Here is a 19,096-nt window from a genome sequence, read left to right as displayed (position 1 = left end):
GAGGCACACACGACACGATTGATTCAAGTTGATCAGAAAAAAGGATTTTTATAATATTCAAAACTATTTTATAAAGTTTGGAAACAAATGTTTCTGCTTCCAATTATTTTAAGCGCTTCTTACTTATAGGACATGATATTCTCAACGGTCACCTTTTGGCTGTTGCCTATTTTAAAGCAGCTTGTTCTACTTAATACTCAGTTTTGGGCCAAAGGCACCCCAACTTATGAGAGAATCAACATGTATTCACATGGGCTAACTAATTCCCAATATCTCCCCAATAACAATACTTAATATTTCTAGCCTGCGGGGGTCACACCTCCTTTTAAGCAAACGTAATAATAAATTAAATACCAACATCTTCTCGCTTGCCTCAATTTCCTACTTAAATTTACCACATCAATTTGAGAGGAATATTGATTTACATTTTTCGAATTAAGCTCAATTCAGTGCCAGAAATCTCTTCATTTACTTTCATTCTACGATTATTTCGTTTTCAATCAATTCGGTCAATTTATCGCTTTATATTTATCGCATTTAGTCATTATCCCTTTCTCAACACTGACACAAGCGATTTGCTTTGCTCGTTTCATGCTAGAAAAATACTCGACGCACACATCTCTAATGCGTAAGGCGTCTTGCTATATTGCCAGAGATTGCAGGCTTATTCGTATTATAACGAATGACTTAATTAAGCTGACTTGTATTGTACTTGTACTCGACTTTCCTCTCGGCTGCGCCCTAGCCTTAATATTTTGGCAATTTGGTTTGTGCGCTTGACATTCGGTAATTAATATGCATTAAGGTAAATTGCGAGTTTTCTGTGGCTGTTTATACCCTGCACACAAATGACTAAAGCAGGCTGTAATAGTTTAGGGCAGCTGTATGTTACAAGGCAGAAGACTGATTCGAACTTATAAAGTATATGCATATATATGTATACTTAAATAGCTGGAGATTAGAAATATCTATATCATAATTTTGCTATTGAGTTTTCTCTTTGACAAACCTCCCTATTTCCATCGATAGGTACAGATTTTAAACAAGCTTACAACCGAAATCAGAAGTTATATCTTGTGGCGTACAAAGAAAATTCGAATGTATGGATAAAGGGTATCTACAAGTCTTTCAATCTTGACTGCAGTACTCTGGATGCTTCGCTCTAGCCTTATGACTAAATAACTGTAGCATACATTTCAGCGCGCACATTTACAGCTTTCTATATATGTATGTGTGCGTATGATTGTGTTAATGTATAGAGCGAGATGAACGTTTTGTATGCTACAAGCGCCAGTTAGATTTATTGATTCCACATCCTGTCTCACACACACACGGAGGCACACACATGCCTGCACCTTGTTTCGGCTGCTTGTGGTTATGCAAGCAGCACATGCAGGCGCAGCAGGGCGCCAGAGGGGAATACAAAAGGCAGGCAGCGAATAGCTAACCATTCAAGTTCAAAGCCGCTGCAGGTGTAACATGGCCCAAAACCAAAATGGTAACGGCTCAAATTTAGCTAGCCAACAATTTGTAACACGTCTGTGTGCATGTGTGTGTGTGTGTGTGTGGTCGTGTGTCCCTGAGTGAGTGTGTGTCTGTGTTTGTGTGGTGTCCCTAAGGACTGATAACATTTATTTTATTTAGACTTGTAAGCTGCTTTATAAACGATGCGTACGACAAAAGGCATTTTGTTCTTTTTTTCTGATACCCTATAGTTTTAAAAGGACATAGAAAGGGTATGTAACTGCGTAAAGAAATGCTTTTACTTTTATTTTTAGTTCGAATAGCAAGCATATTATACACAGTTCAACATATAAACTCGTACATAAATCATTTTTTTTTATTTTAGATAATTTTTAAGCGTAAGAGATTTGCTCATAAAACAGGATTTCGATATTGTTTTTATCGATTGTTTGGGAACGAGGCAAATTATTGTGCTGCATATAGGATTTACGTTCTCTAGCTCTTATAGACTGTGAGATCGACGGAGATGGCTAGATCAACTCGGCTATTGATGCTGATCAAGAATATATATACTTTATGGCGTCAGCGATGCTTCCTTCTCCCTGTTACATGCATTTGCACAAAACATTTATACCCTTCTTGTCCATTTTGAATGGGTTCAGGGTAAAAAACCAATTACAGGATAACTACCAGGCGAGCACACGTAAGTAGCACATATCTACTCGTTTATTTCTTTTGTTTTGGGGATTGGAAATCCATTAAGTGCCCGCTCCTTCAGCCCTTTCAGCACATTGTTCTTCGTTTCGTGTGCTTTAAAAAATAAACCCTGAAAGATGGGCTTAATGTTGAGCCTTAGTGTTTAATTTGGCCCCTACACGCTGGCATACACCGAATTCTATGGCATTTTATAGGGAATGATGCCTAAAAGCGTGCTTTACATTTTGTCAGCGCGCTCTCTGACAAATTGCACACTTAAGCCGCCTGCCTACGGAGCGTCACGTTCGCACATCCCTGATAAAATGAAGTAATTATTTTATACTTCAACACTTTTGAAAACCATTCGGGCTTCGGCGGCGGATGTCTGCGGCTACCATTATCCATATGGGCAGCAGCAAAGGGCATCCTTGTTTGGCCGCAGACACACACACACACACAGATGTGTACTGGCCTCTAAATTATGCAAAGGGTCGGATACCAGGGTCGTATCTGGACCTTCATTAGATTTAAGCAGCGCACGTACATGCACTTATCACCCATCTATAGGTGAGTGTATGTGTTTGTGAGTGTGTCTGTGTGTGTGCTTATGTGTGTGACAAGTAGCAAATATCTAATTAGTACAGCACATAGTTCTAGTCTACTTATTGGTTTGGTCAGTGACTAAGCACCCGTTGAGGTTATGTTACATATTTGTGAGGCTATGTTTAACTTCATTAAAGGGCCTTGACTAGTTCGAGGAAGATTTAAGCTGAACGATTGAATATGATTTTAATAGACTTCATTAATCTGAAAACTACAATATGTAAAATTTTGGAAAAAATTATATTTTAAGACTTTTTTTTAACGGAATTTGTTCTTGAATGAATAGTTCTCTATATAGAATTTGATATCAGTTGATTCTAGCTCTCATAATTTGTTTACTTTATAAAATCGCAAGCTAAGTTAGTTTAAAATAACCTTGCAGGACTGTTCTCTATTTAATGTTTAGACGGTACAATAAAAATATGTCTAATTAATGTCTTGTAAGTGTAATGAACGTTGTTCCTATATATTTTTTATATACATATACTCTAAATTATGTGATTTTATGGCTTCAAGTTGGTTTAAAAAACTTTCTTTGAACGAAATTGAATTTCCTTTTCTGGTAGAAGCCTGTCAATATGTCTGGGGTTTGGAAACCTGCACGAAACGGTCTAATCGAAACCCTTTATTCACATAACTTTGACAAAATCGAAATAATTTCTGTAAGCTATAATTTTTTTTTAGCACATTTATAGACACTTGCTTTCTTTATTCCCAACAAAATGCGTTGACAATAAAAATATAATAACATATGCTGAACACATATTGTATGTAAAGATTTAAATTTTAATGAAGTACAACTTTGTACTCTTGCGCTTTGGCAAACACATCTAATCAAGCATTTGGTTTGCGTCTCTGTGTCTTTCAAACAGACCACAGTCATTTTTAGAATTCAAGGCACATACACACACACCCACTCCCGCACACCCATACACACGCCCACACACTTGCAAAACTTATTTGCTAAACATGCGAATAAGTAACAAAAAAGCTACTCGAACCAAGCAAAGCAAACAGACAGCAGAAATAGCATGCATTTAAAAGCTAAATATAAGTATATGTATCGATAGATATCTATAAATAGTAGTATAGCTATACGGAGTAGTCTATGGAAAGTGTTTAAGGGTCTGTGGTTTTCTATAGATTTTAACTGACAAAAGGGAAATCAGTCACAAGAACCTATTCAAATCGAACAAAGTATGCTAAAGTCAATAAAATTTCATTCACTTTTCACGAACAAAAGTAATTGAAATACAAAATATTTTATTAAACTGAAAGCTCTGGTCGATAGGTAGAGGGGGGTTGAGGGGGGGGGGGTTGTTATTGCAAATATAAAATCCTTTAATAATAAAAGCGAGTACAAACTAGTGTGTTTGATTTGAATACCCTGGCAGAGAATGAATGAGTTTGATTGGTTTTAATAAAAACCGTTTTTTTTTGTGTATTTTAATGCTGAGAGAGATTCTCAATTACTTTTATCTATTATCAGATTTGTAGTTTCTTCTAATATAAATTTTTGAGTATCCTTTTGAAAGGACGTTGCTGATGTTCGTAAGTGGAAAATTCCAAAATTTAAAAACTTATTTAAAAACAAATTCGAGAAATGAAAAGTTGAGGGTTTTAGGGAAAGCTTTCTATAAGACACAACACATAAAAAAGTTTTATGGAGATTAGAAATACTTTATCTTTCAATGACTGGTAAATTCTTTATGCTTAGCTAGTTTTTCAAATCTCGAAACTTTTAGAAACATTTCCAATTTGTTGGCAAATAGCTTATGAATTTGAAAGAGGTTTCAACAATTTAAGAATAGTCGACATAAGTTAAATCCTTTACTTGATCAATGAAAAAAAAAAATCTGTGCAATTTCTGGCTTGCAGTACATTTTTGTTTAAATAATCTTCTATACGATTTCTTGATCAAGAATCGATATTAAGAGCAGGCCAGAGCTGTAAATAATTTTTGTGAATTGCTTTCTAAGCTATCTGCAAGGGTATTCAGTTTTCGGCTAAGCCAAAGCTAGTTGTCCTTTCATGTTTATTATTGTTGTTGGCGTTTTTCTTGTTGTATTTGGTTTTGTGTCATTTTTTTTTTTGGTATTCCATTTGGTTGGGTAACAACGTTTAGTTTCGCTTTAGTTCGGCTTGGCTGGTAAATACTTACATCAATGCCCTCCTGGAATACGAGTACGTGTGTTTTTTTTTTTTTTGTTAAGTTGTTGTTGTTGTTGTTGTTGTAGGCAGTGCATATTGATTGTTGTTGTAGTTGTTGTCGATTTTATATACAGCAATTATTTTGATTGTTAAATTGATTGTTTTTTGATTGGTTTGCAGCAATTTTAGAGTCGAATTTTTTAATCGATTTTATTTTTATCATATATGTATATATATTATTTGTTATTATTATTTTGCGAAAAGTGGAAAAATAACATTTGTGGCAGCCAAAATGTACATCACGTGCAGAATATTTGTATATATTTATAAGTTGGAAAAATTGTCGTTTCAAAAGTTTTTGTTTGTTGTTGTTGTTGATTATAAAAAAAATGTACAAGTGTTGATTGTAGTTTAAGTAGAAATATATATATATGCATATAGATTATACGTAAATATATAGATACAGTTGTTGTTGTTGTTGTTGTTGTTTTTTTTTTTTTAATTTTTTTTAGGTAGTTGCAGTTGGTTTAGGCATAAAGAGAGTTGCAATAGAAAGGGTTAGGCGGGGGAATGAAAAAAAGAAAGTCAGAGAAAGTTGGTAAAAAGTTGGTTTTAATTGTAAATTAAAAAATATTTCAGCTAAATATATATATGTGCACACAGCAGCTAAATAATTTATTGTTGATTTAATCTAATTATTAGAATTTCAATTCAATTATTTGGCCGCATGTGCGCAAGTTGTTTGCAATTTAGTTTAGTTGGCAATAGTTCTAGATTTTTGGTTAGTAAGCTAAGATACCAGCTAGAATGCAGCAAACTAAAAATATTTTAATTATATTAAGTATACGTATAGTTAACCAACAGGCAAGACCAATTAGTCAAAAGTTGTAGCTAAGGTTTTTAGTTGCTGTTGTCTTGCTAAATTTGCTGCTGCTTAAAGGTGCAAAGAGCTTAAAAAAATGAAAACAAAAAATCAAACTGTCTGTGTCAGCCGAAAAGCTTGTGGCTAGCTGCTTTTTGCTTTTGGCCACACTCTCACGTAAGCTGCCTGCACTAAAATGCACAAATGGCACCGCAGAGGCAACCTAAAAGTGGCGTAAACAAAAATATGCACCTTAGTGTGGACCACAACGTGCGGGAAAGTTAAGTGAAAAGGTAACCCACCCAAAATGGCCGGCATATGCCGTGATGCCGGCATCCACAATACAATTACAGCAAATTTGAGAAGCCACATTTAATGCAAAAGTTTATCCACAGGCAAATGCGCATTTTAAAGCTGGCTGCAGCTCCAGCCGCAGCAGCTCTTGTGCATTATTTGCGACACACGCGTGTTATACGTGATGTGCATTAGCATAAGCCGTTACGGCACATTGGCACAGAGCCAAGCAAAATAGGAGCGCTATGTCAAGCGGCTGCCTTTAAACACTATGCAACAGCAATTTCGTTTTAATGCTACAAAGCCATAAAATGCTTAAATAGCGCAACATTAAGCTGTGCAAATGGTGTGGCATTTGCCCCCAAACTAAATAGTTGACATCACAGAGCAGAGTTCAGTTAAATGTCAACTGGGCTCATCAAATCTGCCATGTGAGTGCATATAGGCTTTATGCTTATGATTTTGCATTTGGATTTTGAACATTTTAGAGTGATTAGAGGAATTTAGGGCCCACATATGAGCGAATGCACATTAACATTTCAGAAAATTCCTAAAATTTCAAAGATATCACATAAAACTCTTATAAATTATACAAAAATTACTGACTTCTGACTGACTTATGTATTCATACAAGTATTTAGGGAAGAAGTGGAAGAAGCGTAATGTTTATTTAGAGTTCTGACTCGCTCGTAAAGAACAGACGCCTAAAGCAAAAACTTTCAAAACAAAGTCATTGAACTTGCATCCCGTTTAATTTTGATATACTTATATTAAACATATTTAAAACAAATTTAAATATATGGAATTTTAATCTTGAGTTCTTTACTAATAATTAGTCAGCGCAGCTTTTGTGATAGTATTTTAATAAGTTGAAAGATCCTCAAATTTACTTTGTAGAGCATACGTCCTCAATTTTAATCTAAAAATGTTTGTTCCTCTTTTGTCTCAATCCCATTTTTTTCATTTTGTAACTTTCCCTTTTCCCTTGGAGTAAATTTCTTTACAGTACAGCGCATAATAATATCTATTTATAGATTTTTAAAGCCAAATATAGGATATTATCTAGCATGTAAATACTCTATTTCGAATTATGCCACCATACGTATTTAATACAGGGTATCATCTAGTCTAGCATTCTTAACTAGAACTCTTTATGGCCTGCATTGTTTTTATTATTCATGAATATTTAGTTTTATTGTTGAACTATTGTTAATGGTAACCAGCTTAAACTTAAACATTTGGGCTGAGAGTTACACAAGTCTATGATTTGAACCAGCAACTTCTTTGCCCAGTTGCCTAATTGACTGGGTCCCCTGGACACTGGATCCGCCGCCGAGGACACTTTAATTTAAGCACTCATTATATGAGTTATATAACTGTGTCGAAAGTAGCCTTAAGAATATAGCAAACCCACTCTGGGGCTTTGAACCAGCGACTTTTACAGTTGCCCTAATGACAGCCGCCACTTAAACAGCTCAACCGGGCTGCCATTTGGTCGGGTAATTTTGTGCTTACAATTTTTTTTCCTTTTTTTGTTATGCAGTGTAATTGAACCTGGCAATTACCTGGTGGCTGCTGCTGCTTGATTTCTGCAGTCTGCATGGCATAACTCATAAGTCTTTTGGCAGCCACTTGGTGGCTGTAAAAATGTTGAAGCATGCTTTTATTTATTTATGTTTACGTGTACTGCGAAATGGAATGAACCCACGCAGCATCTCCATCCAGCTTAATGCATATTATGTGATGGCCAAATGGGCTGGAAATGCCAATTTGATGGCTGCTTAAACTTGTGACACTTTATTGCCCACTGCTGCAACAATGTGACGAGCGTCCAGGTGGCATGTCTATCGGCTTGAGCTGCATGAGGCACAGGCGGCAGGTAAATTATGATTTTAACGACTGCTGCATATAGCTAGCTGATGTGCATTATAATTGGCCGCTGATGCAGAAATCGAGGCGGCAGAAATAAGGGCGAGTGTATCTTAAAACTGTACCACACTTTACTGCAACTTGTAACCGCATGTGCTACATGCATGGGGCGTAACCAAGGTGGGTGTGGGCGGGGGGGTGGCTTGTCAATAAAAGCCAAATAAAACGTCGCTGTGCTGCCAACTGTAACAATGGGCAAATAGTTGACTTTGTGTGTGTGCGGCAGCAAACTGTAAATGTGACTCACGTTGGCCATGGGCTGCGGTTGCAGGCACGCTGCATATTGCTCATCCGCCGCGTTGCACAGCAATTGCTGTCATTGTCTTTTTTTTTTAAACGGGCCATGCAAATCCAACAAGGCAAGCATTGAAACCAGAAACGATCAGCTAGTCTATCAGTTGCAGTTTCAGCTTTCGCTAAAATCCACTTGACAAGTGCGGTTTGTGTGGTTTAATTAAAATTGCGCATACGTCGTGTGACACCACATGTTTGGACAGCACCTTTGAAGAGTGTGCGCGTGGCAAGCTTAAGTTTTCAGCTGGAATTCTTTACAGATCTGTGTGTAAGCTGCCTGACTGTGACTGCGGCACGTGCATTTGCTGCAAATAGCAATAAGCACAGACTCACAAGCTGGTAACGCTTCGCTGACCCTGTCGAAGCCAGTTGATTAGCAACAACAGCAAAACCGGAAGCACAGCCTAGCCAAGCCATGTAGCTGGCCATGAACATTGTCGGACATCTGCTTGCGGTAAAAATAATGGCAAAGAGTTTGCTCAAGTAATGCTGCGGGCCATACACGCGCACGCGCACACAGGCTCAGCTAGGCCAAGCATTAGGGTTTGTCAGGAGATTGAAATTGTGTCGCATCAGCCTGTCTTCAGATTAGTCCACATAAGCCTATTGACACAAAGTCTTTTATTGGGTTTAAAATCACCAAAAAAGTAATTACTTAAGTCGAATTTTGTAATTACTCAATTAATTCAAAAGGCATTCCTTATTTAAATGTTAAACCTCGAGCCGCATCAGATGCTAAGCCAGAATAGGACGCAAATATAAATGTGCACTTATGGAACGTATGAAGAACCAGCAATATATTGTCTGGGCAAGGTTCATTTATATTTAAACTATTCAATACTTATTCAATAGTTGCATAAGTTAATCATAATGTAATTTCAATTCGACTGCATTTAATTTTCTCAGCTCTAACGCTTGAATAACCCTTGTGCATGCGCCTATTGTTTAGCTCAAATGCTCAGCAGCATGCTGAAAGCCAAAATAATGTAAAAGTACAACAAATAATCTGGCAAATATTGCAGTCAAAGTTGGAGCAACGTATATGGCCCTGGCAAAGTTATAGCCAAGTTGGTTTTTTTTTTGTGGCCTGGTGAACAATTACGTTCCGGCAACCAGCCAGCCAGCCAGTCTGTCAGTCAGTCGGTCAGCAACAATGGACGTCATTGGCCACAAGAGAGCAGCGTTTGAAGTGGACTGAGCTGTGCGCTCCATTTAACCCTCAATGGGCACATTTTGAGCAGCCGCTGTGCTTAAATATTAAATGCCAAATAAATTCTGAAATTCAGCCAAACTAAATTTCATCCCAAGGTAATAGCTCAGAGTCGAGCTCTGAACCATTGTCACAACATTTTTTGGGTGCCAGCTGCTGCTGTGTGCCAAGGTGTCTGTCTGTCTGTCTGCCTAATTAGAAAGTCAAAAGTTTGGCGCAGATAGCAGCGTTCACTGTTTTGCTTGTATTTATAATCAGAATAAAGTGATTCGTTTGCCTATTCACAGCGAAAAACAAGAAACTCTGGCTTTTATTCGCAATATACTCAAGCGACACGCAAAAGAGCTGCTGACGCAGCACAAGTATATTTAGGGGATGGTGACGAAGATGATGGGGTCTGCTCGTTGTGCTGAAATTGATTTCAGCAAGTTCTACATGCCCCCCGCAGACAAGCTAACCAGGTGTACAGCGCACAGGTGTTTGGTTCTGTGCCGTGTTTTACTAACTTGACATCACGCATACGCCATGGTGTCCTCAAACTTTTTCTTATACCCTGTGCCAAGAGCATGAATATGCCGGCATTCTTTTTGAGAGCATCAAACTTTAACTATATACCTTGGTTTAACATCATCAGATAAAAATTTAATGTCTCACACAGCTAGCAGGTAGCTTACGAACATACACCTCAAACTGTTTTCCTTTTCTTTTTTCTCTAATCTTTAATCACAGTATAAGATTCATTGCCAATTTCTATAAAATCGTAGTCGACCCACCTTTACTAGCCTGAAAACAGAGCATGGCGCAGTCGATAGCAGCCGACCTGCATGCTTTGCCTTGTTTGTTTTTGCTGTGCTCTGCAATTTCAAAGCTTTTGTGCACTTCGCTGGATTCTTATTTTACGTTTATAGCGCACAACGTGGCTGATATCTATTTGAGCAGACACAGACGCTAAAATAAATAAACATAAAAAAATAAATCAAAATAAAATAAGGAAAACGCAATAAAATCATACGCATTGCGCTTGCATAGCCAGTTGCTTGTTGCTGTTTAGCTCAGGCGGCAGCTAGTTGGTAACTAAAGCTAAAGCTAAAGTTAACCTATGTGCTAGTGGGTAAGCCTGGCTTTAACCAGTTTCATTTAAGCATACATAGTTTTAGTTTAAGAAACGGCACAAAAACATCAGTCATTGATTAGTTTTTGAATAAAATTGCCTTGTCACAATGGCAGAAATAATACTTGGCACTTACCTTGAATACCTGACGGCAAAGGAAATTCTCTTTAACCGGAAGTAGTCTGTAATAAATAAGTTGGTCGTTTTGTCTTTGACAAGCACTTTGGCATTGCTCTACTTACTTGGCCATTTCCGAGAGCTGCAAACGACCATCCTTATTGGCATCAAACACTTGGAGCTGCGGTTTGAGTACAAATAGAGAGAGAGGGAGAGAGAGGGGGAGAGTTGGTGAGTAAGCTTAATGAGCTCAATGACAGAAGTTTTATACCTAATTAATGATACATAAATAGGTTGGCGCCTCTTGGGACCACGTATAGCAGCCCCTAAAATGAACACATACTCGTAAATCGACTTAACTAAGTTACCAAATGCTTTTTTGGCATGACTTTTGCTTGCCTTAAGTAAAAGTAGGACTAAATATTGGCTTGAAATGTATTTCGTTTCCTAGAATACAAAATATGTTTTTATTGGTGCCTCAGTTAAGCAATGAATTCTCTAGGGCTGCGTTTTCTATGTTCCTGTTAAATTTCATGTAAGAAGTTAACATCAAGTAGTATTTAGTTAACGGAATGGTAAGATTTTAAAGCCACGTTGATAACTTGCCAATACTCTTACAAAGAGTCGGTAAGGCGAACAAACTTTCTCATTTTAATTTGACTACCGGATAAACTGCCTGGTAAATTCTTGTGAGTAGTTGGGCAAATAAAATATGTCAAAATTATTGCTCAACTCGAGACGAATATTTATAAAAAAAGACATGAAGACATGAACTTAAATAAGGAGTAAGGAATGTTAATTTAACTGCCAGATAAACTGCCTGGTAAAGTCTAATAAGTAGTTTAACTTATAAGAAAAGTACGAATATATTGAAATGAGGAATATGTCCAGATTGTAACTTGATTTAATACTCTTAGCCAATTAAATATGCATTTAACTGCAAGATAAAATGCCTGGTAAATTCTTCTTTAATATATGATTGAATGTTCTTGTTGCTTGAATTAAAAAACTCGGCAAATCTGTTTTGCAAACGGAGTACGCAAATTCTTAAGACTTTTTACATAATGTAATGAGGCTCTTGAGTGAATAACTTTTTTGTTTTAAAATATATCTAAACCTAAGTCTTTCTTGTTTTATTGTCGAGCTATATTTTGTAGAAGCAATTTGTTGGAAAATTTTCAAAGTGCATTTAATCTTTGACAACTTTTGCTCCTAGCTCTGCACGCTGGTAATTTAACTTGCAAATGAGTTGCGAGTTTTGCCGACGAGAACATTTTTATCATCATTTATTGTGATACGTGCGCCAAAAATAATGTGTAGATAGGAATTTAAGAGCCAGGCACAACTAACCAGAGGCAAGAGAGCAAGGAGGGAGTCGGTCTTAGGAGTTGCAGGCACACACACATACACACACATACACACACATACACACACATACACACACACACACACACACGCACACACACACACACACACACACATTCACAAACACACATCTGCCTGGTGCTTTTCCATTATAAAGTTTTTAATTAACAGGACTTTGACTGAATATAAATTGCGGCGGAATTCACACAGTTCTCGTCACGCCAAAAATTAATTGCAATATTTTACGCAAGACTTGGCCAACAAAGCGTTGAGGCCAACATTGACATTGATTGGTCAACTGTTGTTGTTATTTTTGCTGTGGTAGTTATTTATATATAATGAATAATAGTTTATCTAGCGAAATATCACGTATACGCACCATGGTGTCTGTGTATTCAATGAGCTTATCCTCAGAGACATCATTGATCTTTTTGGCCTCTTTGAGCAAGTCACGCAAGAAATTCTTGAGCTCATCCGCCTCAATGTAACCAGAATTATCAGTGTCGTATTCACGCCAGATCTAATCGACAAATTGACATCATGACAAAAATTAATTAGAAAGCAACAAAAATTCTGTATAAGCTCAGACTGACAGCTTTGGCATTTACTTAAGCCAGTTGGGTCAGATTGTAGGCTGGCCCTCGTTTAACGCTCCGTTGACCAGCACTTACCTTCATGAATTCGACGCTTGATTCCAAGGGGTTATCGAAGCGGAAGAGCAAAAGGAAATTCTCTTCCATCGGCAAAAGTTGGGCGAGCTGTAAATATATATATTTATTTTTCAAAAGGAAAATATTTGCTACCGAAGCGAAAGAAATGCCTAAACATCACTTAGAAAATACTTGAGTTTCAAGTGACTATAAGCTTAAAGTAAAAATATGACCTAAGACAAGAAATAATAAAAACAGTTTGAAAAAACGATTAAAGCGAGTTGAATATTCAGCTTTTAGTTGAGCTTTTGGCAGTAAGTGAACTCTTTTTTATCAACAAGTTAAGATTTAAGCGAAATATAAGTATGAAAAACAAAAAAAAAAAAACGTATAATAATGTGTTTAAAAAAATTGTTGATGTTTTTTAGAGTTACACAACACTACATTTTAAAGCTGGGCTAGGCTCAATTAATTTCAGTTGTTCTTTCGCGAACTAAAAACTTAAATTTGAGTAAACCTAGAACCCTTCCACTCGAACTATTCGAAAGAACTAACAAAATTGAAGTAAATCGCCTTTCATAACATGACAAACAGTTTTGCAGCTGCAAACTTAAGCCGCTTGGGTATATGAAAGGGGGTGGCGAAATGGTGCAGGGCGGGTAGGGCTTGCATTGTTGGTTCAGTGGAAATATTTTGCGTAACTAAAGGCAAAGTCGTCGCTTTCAATTCCACAAGAGAAAGAAAGTGTATTGCAACGCAAAACTTTGGTCGCATAATTTAAGTGTTGATTTGAATTTCGGTCATGTCGAACATCCATTGAAATGGGTTTGGCGTGAAGTTAACCCCATAGTCATAGAGAAAGTTTTTGCTTTTAAATTCATTAAACAACAGTTTTGATATTTTTGGCCAGCACTTAAGCTAATTAGTGTTTGGGCTGTGATTAAGGAGGACAAAACTCAAACAAAACTCGGACCTTGAAAACAACAGCAAAAGTTGCAACTGCTGAGATATCAGCTGGCACATGGCGTATGCGTAACATTTTTCACAGAAATGAATAAATGATGAAGGATCTGGGTAGCCAAGTGCTTTTTGAAGTCACAAAGGGTTGGACCAAACAACATTTACTAATAGAGGCAGGTTTTTCATTGTTGCTCTGGCTGAAAACTTTGTCTCATTTATCATATGACAACGCCCCAAAGTAGACAACATTCTTATTACATTCATTCAATTTCTTATTCGCATTGCACAAAAGCGACTTGCGATAGTCTTGCGGCACCGGCGGCATCGGCGGCATCGGCGGCATCGGCTGTAAGCCTCAATTAAAAAGTCATTTTAAGGTGGTAGCGGGAAAAAACTTTTGTGCAGACCTTGGCACGAAACTTTGGGCCTTGGCAAATGGCGAAATGGCCAAATAAATTATTGAGCCACAGCAAATTGGCGCAAGCAGAGAACGGACGCAGGACAGCATCATTTAAAAAGCAATTTCCTAAAGGCAACACCAAATGTAGACGAACAACTCAATTAGAGATGTGCGCGTGTCGTATTTTTTTTTACTCTTATCTATTTATTTGTATTTTTTTTTAATTTTTAAATGGTAAAAATAGTTAGAAGACGTAGAAAAACAACTAACAACTTTTTATTGAACATAGATACGCGTGTGTTCGTGCGAAGTCGTGTTGCTCTCGTGGAAAATCGTGTTCAGGTAAACGTAAGTCGTGTTAAGTGTGAGCTTAAGGCTTGTTATAGCTGGGTTTTGTCGGGTGAAAATCTTGAGGAATATTGTTAAGTCTGCAGAGTTGTGTTAAGGCTGATTAGTTTATGCTAGGTCATATTTGTTTGAGTTGAAGTCCAGTTTTTTCGTATTGATTAATTGGGGCTTGTTAAAGTCGTGTTGAAGTCATGCACAGTCGTGTTCAGATGAACCTGATTCGTGTTTACTAGTGTTGTGTTGTGGTGCATTTGTGTTAATTCAAGTACGAGTCGCTAGAGGTCGCATTTAGTCGTCTAGAATTGTTTTAAGTTGTGTTTATACGTGTTGTAGTCATTTTCAGTTGAGTTAAATTATGCTCAATGCTGCTGAGGTCAAATTGTATGCTAAAGTCGTGTTAAGTTCGTGTAAAGTCGTCTTCAGGTAAACCTAAGTCGTGCTTACTAATGTTATGTTTTGTTGCATTTTTGTTGAGTTGTGTTAAGTTAGGTTTAATTCGTGAGAACTGTAATTAAGTCATGTAGCATTGTTTTAATGTTTATTAGAGTCGTGTTAATATGTTTTGCAGTCGTGTTAGAGCGAATAGTAATGGGAATCGGGTTGACGTCGACTTGGTCGTCTGAAAAGTCGATGGGGTAAAATTCGTGTAGAGGTTGACTGAAGTTGCGTTTAAGTCGTGTGGACTCGTGTGCAGTTGTGCTGAGTCGTGATTAATCGTGAAAAGTCGCAAGCACAGCGGGAATTCAATCAGCAAATTCTCAATCACGAAACGCGGTCAACTCTAAGCCCCAAATAGATGTCATTGAGAGATATGCACATACAGACACATTGAGCATACGACATGTGGGCGTCACAAAAATAAAAATAAAAAATAAAAAAGCAAAAGCGCTGAAAATGACGAAATAAGTTTGAAGCAAAGCTACTGAATGTTTAGCAATTGTGAGTCATGAGTGTAAAATGCATGTGTCTAACCTCTCTAATATCGATTTTGCCATCCTGATTATCATCATATGCCTCCATGAAGCAGGACTTGAGCTCCTCGAGCATTGTGTCGGTGACAGCCTAGAAGGAAGGCAAAGAGCGGCCATTTGATGTGAGTTCTTGATAACATTAGATTTGAGTGCTGAGTCTGCACTTTCCACTTACCTCGGGACTAATGTCCGTAGCATTTGCGCTGGACACAAACTCACGCAAAAAGCCATCCAGCTCGGTGCCCTCAATATAACCATTGCCTGCGGCCACATAATAAAAAGACAGACAGTTAGGAACGGGTTAGGCGAAAAATATATAAGCATTAAGGAATACACACCATCTTTATCGTAATGCGCCCAGACATCCATGAACTGATTGGCCGAGAGTTTCTTTAGCTCGCGCGACTCTGGATCGCGATATTGGCGCATAAAGTTGTGCGCCTTCTCGATTTGTACGCGCTTGGCGGCGGCAGCAGCTGCAGCGGAATCCATTTTAGTTTATAGGTTTTCTTCTTCTTCTTCTCTAAGTACGTGTATATATATATATATTAGATTTGTTGTGCGAGCGTGTGTGCGGCACAATTGTTTTCACTGGGTGCGTAATCTGCGAAAAAATACGAGCAAAGCAAAAGGTATTTTAAATTTCAATTGAATGCGATTTGTTGGCAGTCACGTAGCACAATCAAATAACGCTCAACATGAAAAACTACTCAACGGGCACACAATTACCCCTAACCCACAAAGAATCCACAACTCCTGGTTGAAGTATTTTCAATTAGCTGTTGCATATTTCAGAGCGTTGTAAAAAGAAAGAAAAGAAAACCAAAAATTAAATCAATTAGTTTGGCAGCTACTTCATTATTGGCTTAGCGTGTGGCCACGGTGTGTGTGTGTGTGTGTGTGTGTGTGTGTGTGTGAGTGAGTGCGTGTATGTGTGTGCGGGGTGCAAAAGAGGTGTGGGGATTTAAATTAATAGCATAAAATACACGCATAGCTTTGAGGCGCCACTGCGCTGCCCACAGGATGTCCCTGCAACTACTATTTGAAAACTAATAAAAAATAAGAGAAAATAGTTTGCTTGCCGACAAGCAAATACCCTTACTGACGTCAGATATATGTATGTTTACTTAATAATATAATGTTATATTGGGTAGCATATGCAGCTCGAATTTGCCGATTTTAATCTCGAGAATTCGATTCGATATCTTGAGAACCAAAATAATGCTATATATGGGTAGCTTAAGCATCAAAGATTTTTATTATACGAGTGATTGTATATAGGGTTTTGATATATATAATACTTTCTTTTCTTAAAAGAATTCCCTATGTCAACCGATCGAGCCATAGGGAAGATCAAAAATATTTTGTATTGCATTAGTTCTTTTTGGCATCGATAGTTTCTATGAAATCCCAATGTCTGTTGTCTGATTGGGACAACTCTGCAACAGACAGATGACCTTTGTCGACTCGATTGTTCGGAATAGGGATCGAAATTGGATTTATAAAAATAAATGTGCAATGTTTATTTTACAAATATGCATACGCAATTTCGTTTCTTTTGCTGTTTTTAAAGTGTGTAGATGAGTGTTCAAAAAACATCACAGAGATAGAAATATCACATGCTAGGCGCTGTACACATCGTGATACACTATTGAAATGCCCGCTGCAAGGGTATTAAAAAGCCGCAACTAACAGGATTAGAGCCAACACGCAACAAAGTTGTGTGTGTGTGTGCGTATGTGAGTGTATGTGTGTGTGAGAGAGTGTATGGGAGTGTATGTTCTTTTAAGCCCCAACGCAAGCCTGAGTGGCAAGCGGGCGGGCGCCCAGAGCTTTAGCTACTTGCAGCTGACAGCGTTGCCAGACCTGGCCATGCACAGTTGTGGGCGAGATTTTAACAGAGCTAACTTCGTGAAAAAACGCTCCGGGGAAAATCGCCTCAGCACACAATCCCGCTCCCAGCGATCACATCAGCAAGACTATGAGTTAAATATGTACTTATGCTTATAACAAAAAGAATGCGAAATAAATTGCTTTACAAAGTAAAATAACAAGCATAAATTATTCTTGTTATTGCTGTTGTTGTTGACTGTCTGCTGTGCGGTCGCTGCGGGCGCTGAAACAAAGCAACAATCCGCCGCGGCGAGAAAAAAACAAAACAGAAAATGCAAAAGAAAAACACAATAACAATTTGAGGATGAGACCGAGAATGCGGCTGAGCTGCAGCCACAGTCGCCGTCGCCGTCGCCATCGCCATCGTCCCAGCGGCAGGAACTAAACGTTTGTCCTGCTCGGAAGTAGCGGGCGGCGTTCTGTGTGTTTTTGTTGTGGCTCCTGTGGCATATACACTCCACGGGCGGACACGGCCTGCACGTCACGGACAAAGGGGGTCGTATTTCTTTAAATGAGCTGGCCTGGCAAACACAATCAATGCGGGCCATGAGGGCAACTTGTTGCCAATGTTCTTGTTGCTGTTGTCGCTTTTTTTATGCACTTTCTTGGGGTGTTTTAATAATGTCACAGAATGTGTTACGCACAGCGGGTAATGGTGACGTCATAAGGTTTTATAAATAGGATTGAGCCTGTCTGTCTGACAATCTGGTTGGGTTGCATTTTTAAAAAAATATTGCAAGTATATCGAGTTACAAAGCAGCTTAATTAATTTAAATCTTTTTTGTTCAGAATTGCTTTTCTGAAATGTTTTTGTTTTAACCTTTACAATCAACTAGTTAACGACGGAACTCAGTCAACTAAACATTAAGGAATCACATTACGACTCCAAGACTCTTGAAAATAAGAAAAGAAAAACAATCCATTTTTATTACGTGCAGCTAAAATTTTGAGCTATCTGGCAATAATATTATTTAAACTGTTTTCCTGGAATATTCTACATATACTTGTGGAATTGTCCACTAGCACGTCTAATGTTTCAGTTGCGTAACAGTTTTTGTGAAAAACTTATTGTCATTAATCAGGGAGTTGGGAGAAATAGATAACTTATGCAGTTTTTGATACTTCGTTTTTGGTTAGTCCCTAAGTTAAACTTTACAAATCTTAATTTTTTTAGAGTATTTTTTTGTGATTCTTACTATACAAATTTTTCTTTTGTATAAGGCTTTAAAAATTTTTATCTAAGAGAAAATATTTTGCTGTTTATCATCATCGCTAATCAATTGAAAATAAGTAATAACTATATTTATGCCAAGAAGGGTATTTGCAAGTCGTATTGCTGCATAGTGTAATGAATTTATGTAACATGTATCGGCGCCTGAATGTTGCACAACTTTTCGCATGAACAATATGAGCAGTAAAATCAACAAGAACAACACCAACAAAAGGATCAACTGCTGCACAGCACTTGTTAAACTTTTAGTGCATTTAGTACCTGGCAGCCATACAAAGTGTGAACTTTGACTGCAGAACTAACTCGTTGAACTGCGTGCAGTTGATTGCATTTACTGCAACTGCAACAGCAAGTGCAATTGCAACTAGAGCTAAAAAGGCTGCTTAAAGACTTTCATCTACAGTTGTGTTGACATTTTATGGCTAAAGGGAATTGCATTGAAAGCCAGCTGGCTGCATCCTTGCCAGCATTCTGGGTCAGGCTCATTAGAAGGACCTTCGCATTGTTGGCGCGCCGTTTGTTATTACAAAACGCATAAAGGACTACA

At 37.7% G+C, this 19,096-nt stretch overlaps 1 protein-coding gene across 3 annotated transcripts in view; it reads right to left on the bottom strand.

The window, feature by feature from the left end:
• LOC115758268 (calbindin-32) overlaps positions 1–19,096 on the bottom strand; it is a 36,767-nt gene that overhangs the window by 1,605 nt on the left and 16,066 nt on the right. The window contains exons 1-9 of one of the 3 annotated variants that reach the window (XM_030698830.1): positions 16,155–16,169; positions 15,764–16,029; positions 15,601–15,686; positions 15,427–15,516; positions 12,768–12,854; positions 12,476–12,616; positions 10,857–10,912; positions 10,751–10,796; positions 4,925–4,936 (exon numbers count right to left, since the gene is read on the bottom strand). In XM_030698830.1, coding sequence (XP_030554690.1) covers positions 4,925–4,936; positions 10,751–10,796; positions 10,857–10,912; positions 12,476–12,616; positions 12,768–12,854; positions 15,427–15,516; positions 15,601–15,686; positions 15,764–15,917 — 672 coding nt within the window. In that variant the 5' untranslated portion in view covers positions 15,918–16,029; positions 16,155–16,169. Of the gene's footprint in view, positions 1–4,924; positions 4,937–10,750; positions 10,797–10,856; positions 10,913–12,475; positions 12,617–12,767; positions 12,855–15,426; positions 15,517–15,600; positions 15,687–15,763; positions 16,030–16,154; positions 16,170–19,096 lie in introns of those variants that run through there. The other 2 variants (XM_030698829.1, XM_030698831.1) reach the window with 2 other exon arrangements.

Source organism: Drosophila novamexicana, unplaced genomic scaffold (genome assembly GCF_003285875.2).
Source record: "Drosophila novamexicana strain 15010-1031.04,08,12 unplaced genomic scaffold, DnovRS2.1 tig00000137-arrow-arrow-pilon, whole genome shotgun sequence".
In the NCBI taxonomy this organism is placed as follows: domain Eukaryota; kingdom Metazoa; phylum Arthropoda; class Insecta; order Diptera; family Drosophilidae; genus Drosophila; species Drosophila novamexicana.
Note: the sequence above shows the minus strand (reverse complement) of the source record. Positions and strands in the feature narration are given on the sequence as shown.